At 36.0% G+C, this 7,135-nt stretch overlaps 1 protein-coding gene across 1 annotated transcript; it reads right to left on the bottom strand.

Annotated features, from left to right (window-relative positions):
• On the bottom strand, positions 1–5,979 carry LOC129258421 (biogenesis of lysosome-related organelles complex 1 subunit 3-like). Its single transcript, XM_054896697.2, has 3 exons — positions 5,557–5,979; positions 3,350–3,600; positions 1–2,607 (listed from the first exon to the last, which is right to left on the bottom strand). The coding sequence occupies exons 1-3, from the start codon at positions 5,807–5,809 to the stop codon at positions 2,488–2,490; spliced, it is 624 nt and encodes a 207-aa protein (XP_054752672.1). The 5' UTR covers positions 5,810–5,979; the 3' UTR covers positions 1–2,487.
• Positions 5,980–7,135: the final 1,156 nt, after the last annotated feature.

Below are 7,135 nucleotides of genomic sequence, written 5' to 3'. Positions count from 1 at the left end.
TTTAATTTAGCAATTCTGAATTTATGAGGGCTGAACATCAGGAAATTTTCCCTATCGAATTTTGGCTCATCAACAAATAGAAAACATGTATGTGACTGAGTCAAGTGATGAATGATACAACCATATCCAGAAGGATTTCACAAAATAAATTCTGAAAAATCACTCATTCCAGTTTATCAAAGGTCAAGTCCACCTTAGAAAAACGTTGATTTAAATCAATAGAAAAAAATCAGACAAGAATAATGCTGAAAATTTCATCAAAATCGGATGTAAAATAAGGAAGTTATGACATTTTAAAGTTTTGCTTGTTTTTCACAAAATAGTTATATGCACAATTTAGTCACATGCAAATGAGAGAATCGATGATGTCCCTCACTCACTATTTCTTTTGTTTTTTATTGTTTGAATTATACAATAGTTCAAATGAAATTTTCAGTGTTTTGCTTGTTGGATTTTTCTCTTTTTATTCAAATCAACTATTTGTTGGAATGGACTTGTCCTTTAACAATAAAAGGCAGTTCTGCTTTTAATATGTGCACTCACTCATGCATGATCAGACAGATCAATTTAATTTTTCAAAGATAAAAGTCTTGAATTTAAGGTAGAAAATAATTTCCATAGAGTAAACATCCAATTATAAACTCAAAATCAATTCGAAATAATTATAATCCCTATCACTTTATTAGGCAAGGTTCCTGAAACTTTTGAAGCAGAGTGTATACATGTAAACCCTTTATTTATAAATGACAAGATAATTAATAAAAGTATAAGTATACATAATATTTGTTTTCATTGCACTATCAAATTAGTATCTACCACGAAATTGCACTTCTTATACAAGTACCTGCAGACTGCAGAGAGTAAAGAAAATGAAGTATTAAATGAATGACAGAAATAAAGAGGGAATAAATGACATGAGAAAAGAGATAAAAATGTTCATACACGTAATAAATCTGAAAACTTATTTTGAAACTCGAGTGATTTCCTTCAAGAACATACCTATAAACGAATTGTGCATGTACTTGGTCCAAACTACAAAAAGAACAAGAACTGGAATAACACAATTTCAAGCTCTCATTAGCTGAAGTTGAAATATGCTGTTTGGCAATCCTTATATACATAATTATTTTAATGCAAATATATTTGTTACATTTTCGATGAGCAAATTAGACAAATTGTCACACTATTTTATGAAGATTTTATAGAACTAAAGCTGTGCACAAAATCATGCATAATGGTTAATGAAACATCCCTTTGGTTATTAGGGTTTTGTTATTCATAAGGGCACTGGTACTCAAAGTACTTTAAAAACACTGGCCATATTCTAAACTCTGGTTAAACTCTGATTTAAAGTTGTGGTTTAACTATGGATAGCCAATTGTGACACCAATCTTTAACAATTCACGTTTGATTTATCGGCTCATCTCATACGCAGGTCATTAATAATTGTCTATCTGAATCAGGTTTCTTCGGCATTGTAACATGATGAAATCAAAGCACGCAGTAAACATAAGAAACACACAATGTTAACAAAATTTTGAATTTTGGCTTCCCTTAATTTTAGCACAGAGTTAGACTATGGCCTAGGTTAAACCAGACTTCAGAGTACAGTACACTAAAATCTGTTATCAAGGAAGCTCAAAATTTTCTGGAGAATTCCGTAACCTAGGGACTTTTTAGGTCTTTTTGGTATGATTCAAGATCTCATGACATAGTGGCTTCATTGTCAAAGTCAGATTGTAGGTCGCTTGGTAAGCAAATCAATAATACTGATGGCAATTCAACAGCAGGGCAGATCCACAAATAACACACTCCATCCTGGGGGCCGTTTCATAAAGCTATTTGTAAGTTAAGAGCGACTTTAAGAATGACTAGTGATCCTTTGATATTCACCATTAAATGTTAATTTATGAGATTATTGAGGATGTAAGGAAGGATCACCAGTCGTTCTTAAAGTCGCTCTTAACTTACGAACAGCTTTATGAAACACCAACCAGGTCATATATTGATCATACACATGCCTATACTCCTTAGTATATAAAACACTGCTAATTCTGGAAACTAGCATTCCAGCTTGGATAAAACCAGAGGCAATAAAAAATTAGATGGTGATCGAAACGTCCTCAAAGATGGAATGGTATATGTACATGCACATTTAGGCAGCTCCCTAAAAATGAGATTTACTCCCTCATCTGTTGAGTGGCTGACACATTTCATATTCCATCCTGATCATATACATGTAAACATGCAAGAATAATCGTCATGGTGATTGACTTTACAGTCAAATCAGCTTCAGAAATGTGTTTAATGTTTAGTTTCCTTTGCATAATTCTCCATTGACACATGCGATACAAGAACTTGCTCGCAAAGACCACCTCCTCATAAAGACAGCTCTTTTCTTGTTCTCATTTGGCGGTCTCTACACAGAGATTTTATGGTAAATGTATCCCATTCATCAAAATAGGAGAGTTCAGGGAATGTTCCCCATCATGATCCGTTTGAAGGAAAGTTAAATTCCGGTAAATACCCGCTGGTACTGATGATGTCTAGCTTGTCATTGGTGCGCTTGATGTCGTCAGAGAAATGCCTCATACTGTAGCACACATCCTGCAATAAAATGGTGCATTGAACATCAATAAGGTTATAATATAAAGGACAGATGAAGACCCCCCAAAAATATAGACTACGTAATTTGAATTTAATATTTTTTACTTTAAAAATCTTAACCCAAAGCCTACCGGAGTGAAGTTTCCCTGTAGAATGGAAAAATTTAATGGTGAATGGGGGTAAACTATAATTCTTCTCACTATCATCTGTGTAATGTAGCGGTCCTTTTGGGGTCTTGTTCATGTATGTAAGGTTTATATTTAGAAGTATATTTTAGTTGTATGATGCACATCTTTTTACATTGGCACTACTTTACTTTTGAAAAAAACTTTTTAGCCCTCCTAACATTTATTGAGTCAAATAATATCAAAATATAAAAAAGCAAACATTATTACACAATCAATAAGTGCACCCAAACAATAATAATACTTAAACATTTGTCTCAAGTAAAGAAAGAATGAAGTGACATCCATTTAGTATTAAATTTGTTGAACAAACCCGATATAGAACTAATATATCTCTCATCTTTATAATATTGAATCATTTTTTTCTTTGCATATGCACTACTTTACTTGTGTTCCATGTTTAAATGAAGTGGCTGAACATTGTTCATTTGATCCCTTAAGCTACAGTCATCCTGACCAAACCGCCTCCAAACCAGCCATTGGTATGCCGTTGGAATTAACATTGTAGCTTTGGATGGTCTGGAGTTGGCTTCACCTGGGTGTGACTGAGGACTTACCTGTATGACCATCTGTGATTTGGTGAGCATTTGGTTGGTGTTACTGAACTCCTTGTGCTTGGCCTGGATGGCTTGAGCCACAGCATCCTGCAGGTTGATCTGAAGACTGATGTTACGCTCCCGGAGCTTCCGATGTAGGAGGGTGTCGTAGCGGGGCGGATCCAGGGGTGACACCTTGATCTGTGAGGCCGAGGATCCCGATTTGATGGAAGACTGGCTGCCGATGGATGGCGAACGAGATGCTCGGTTGACTGCAAGACGAAACACATAGCGGGAACAAAATGAAATAAATTACCACCATGGTTCTGGTTTGAGGTGGTCATAGCCAGGGTTGGCAGGTTTTGTTTTAAAACATGTTTTACAACACATTTTAAAACACCTATTTTTTTGTAAAAATATATTCTGCCCATAATAACTATAAATTATAGTGAATTATCTTCAGGTGGTTTCCTGAAGTTAAATTCAAACTAGGACTACAATAAATCAATAAGATGATGATATGGACCTCTGCATATGCAGCTGTGTCTGGATTAAAGTCTTGAATTGAATTGAATTTTAATTGTTCAAAGTCATTTATTTATTTCTTATTCACAAACATTTTTTACAAGGCATTTAAAAAAAATAACAGGATAAACATATTTTCACCATAACAAACATTGATTCAAGTAAAACACAACTCCCGAGTCCTGACATTACATTAATAGTGTAAGACTCTGGGAAAAAAAAGAGACATACTTTATTCTTTATTGTTTAAGACAAGACCTAAAGTAAAGGGGTACTCCAGGCTGAAAATAGTATGATTTGAACAGATAAAGAAAAATTAGACAAACAAAACACTGAAAATTTGATCAAAGTTGGACAAGGAATGACAAGGTTATATGGCATTTTAAAGATTTTGCATTATTCCTATTTTTTATAAAACAGTTCTAGGCACATCTTCATGAAAATGAGCAAACTGATGTCATATCCCCCGGGGGGGCCACTTACATTGACGAGTGGATACCATGCGCGACCAAAAAAACATGTAAAAAGGATGTCTTTTTCAAGATAGGGCACGTTACGTACGTAACGTGATAAGGGTGTCAAAAACACAAAAATAATGAAAAAAGGGCATCTATTTCGCTAGGAAAGTTACGTGTTTAGGGTCAAATTAGCGGGGATGATAAAACAAAATTAAAATGTTTTATAAAAGATGTCTTTTTTGCCCCAACACTACGTGTTTAGAGTCCGATTTGCGCGAGGTGTGGAAGTGGGATCGTACTAAACCAAATAAAAACCAACGACCTAAGGACCCGTGACATAACAATAAAATATTCCTGTACTTGTTTAGGGGCTCATTTCAGGGAATATTTGCCAAGGGTATCGTTTTGTTCCCAATACTTGTTAAGGGTAGGGTTTCACACGCCAATACCTGTTAAGGGGTGCATTTTCAGAATATGGAAATTACGTGTTTAGGGTGCTTTTCGAGACCCCATGGTCGCGCATGGTATCCATTCGTCAATGGAAGTGGCCCCCCCAGGCATATCCCCACTTGTTATTTTGTATTTTATTATATGAAATCGGGTTTATCAAAATTTCTTCCTCCAAGAACTATAAAAAAAAATTTATTAACAACTGATGCATTTCATATTCATTGCTGCAACTTTTTTCATTGTATTTCATCATAACTGTTTTCACAAAATATTGCTAAACTTTAAAATTCAATAAAGTTCTTTGTTGTTTGTTATCTCATAACCTTGTTCATTGAATGTCTGTTATCAGATTTTGACGAAACTTTCAGAATATTACTGTGAATTTTACTCTAGTTATTTAGAATTAGATATAAATATACTAAGCCCAGAGTACCTCTTTAAAGACACCGGTCTACTCAGAAAAGGGTCCCCAAATAAAATGAATGCCAAATGACATGGAAAAAGGAAACAAAGCTTATGGATCTGTATAGGCCTATATACAGTTAGACCTTAATCTTTTTTCACCTGTAGAAATCTCAACTTCCAAGTGTGAGGGACACAGGACTACCCTGGGCCAGAAGCAGCAGAAGAAGAAGCAGAAGAATGAGGAGGAGATTATTTGACTAGAGTCTATATTCTCATGTTATTTCATTTGGGCCTATAAAAAGCTATATATAGCTCGGCATGAAGTTAGTTCCTACAACAAAAGGAGTTTTAAGAACAAAATCAAATATTCTATATATTTTCATAACCAACCTTTCAAAGGAGGAATGTTTGCCTGTGATGGAAATTGCTGTTGCTCTGCTCGTGCTCGATGCATTTCTTCATCTTCTTCGCTGTCCGTTTCCGAAGCCTCACCCTGAACCACGACGCCTGCCTGCCGCAGCTCCTCCCCGATGGACGTCTGACTACCGGTACGTCCCGCTACAAGTTCGGCTGCTCTTCTCAGTTCGTCGTCAGAATCCGATTCGCTAGCCTCTCCAGGCACAACTCGAGAAATGCTTGCCATTTTCTTAAATTTTTCTTGTTTAGGAAGAATGTCTGCAAAAAAGAATGAAAGTTGAACTATCTAAAGAAGTGATTTTTCACATTTTCAGAGCAGAATTTATTAAAGCTAGCTTCCGAAACTTGATCTTTTCCACAGTCGTGTCAAAAGATGGCGCTTCGCGAGGTGGGCGTGGCCGTGGCCTGGGGCGCGCGACGAGCGATGTTTTGGGGGTTTTGGTCACTTAATTTGCAAATATTTTCATTTTTCTGCTCCTAGAAGCATTTCATAATACAGTTTATCAGTTCTTATATATGTTTATTTGTTTAACTATAACTCTATCTACTTAATCATCAGTTCTTGAGATTCTTTGATATTCACCCCCCCCCCAAAAAAAAAAAGAGGGGGGTGAGCACTAATAAAAAAGATGAGAACAAAAAGGGGAAAGCTCTCGAAGCACAAGCAGAATTGGATTGTCTTCTGTTTTTTTATATTGTCAAGGGACAAGGGGGAATGTGATATCACGTCCTCCGCTAAAGCATTTATTATCATTATTATTATTATTATTATTATCATCACCATCATTCATTATTATTATTATCTCACCCCTCCTCTTATTATTTTGGGAGGGCCGGGGTGGAGGAGGGAGTGTTCATGGCAGTTTTGGTACGTCCTATTCCTTTCCAATCATTTGGGGGGAGGGGGGGGGGGGCTCTTGTTAATGGCCTCTTTCTCTTTCCACTTCTTTTCATGTTCTCTTCCTCGTTCATTTGTTCTATTTTTTTTGCTGGGAGAATAGGGAGGGGAAAGGCCCACGTACTGGATCGCTAGATCCAAGCCACCCCCCCTCCCCTGTATGTTCTACATGATTTAAAAGACCTATTAAAAACATTACAAAATAAATATTTGGTTGGGTAATTGTGCAAAGATCCTACAAACCATGTGAACTGTCGCTATCAGATGCTTATTAGAATGGGTTTCATATGGCCCTGGAAAGCGCGGGGTGCTGAAGCAATTTCCTTTGCGTGCTGCGTGTATAATAGGCAGCACCCCCTGTAATTCTGGAAGGTGTGACAAAATGGAGAAATGTAACAAAAAAATAATTTATTTTTAAGTGAAATGAAACCCTTTTTTTTTTCTCGGGACCAAAATGACCTTCATTTTGTAGTGAATCATTTTTTCTTCTTTTTTTTTGGTTGTCAAATTTCTGAGTGAAACCCTTTTTTGGTCAAATTTCTCGGGACCAAAATGACCTTCATTTCGTAGTGAATCCTTTGTTTTTCTTCTTTTTTTTTTTTGCTTGTCAAATTTACATCATCACCCTCAGTCAAAATATTGTTCCCAGGGCCC

This window comes from Lytechinus pictus, chromosome 4, assembly GCF_037042905.1.
Source record: "Lytechinus pictus isolate F3 Inbred chromosome 4, Lp3.0, whole genome shotgun sequence".
Lineage (NCBI taxonomy): Eukaryota > Metazoa > Echinodermata > Echinoidea > Temnopleuroida > Toxopneustidae > Lytechinus > Lytechinus pictus.
Note: the sequence above shows the minus strand (reverse complement) of the source record. Positions and strands in the feature narration are given on the sequence as shown.

Excerpts from the sequence above, each read along its gene's own strand:
- LOC129258421 (XM_054896697.2), bottom strand. The coding sequence starts at position 5,809 with ATGGCAAGCATTTCTCGAGTTGTGCCTGGAGAGGCTAGCGAATCGGAT. Across the intron at positions 3,601-5,556 it reads AAACATTCCTCCTTTGAAAG|TCAACCGAGCATCTCGTTCG; the intron begins GTTGGTTATGAA and ends TTCGTCTTGCAG. Across the intron at positions 2,608-3,349 it reads AATCACAGATGGTCATACAG|GATGTGTGCTACAGTATGAG; the intron begins GTAAGTCCTCAG and ends ATTTTATTGCAG.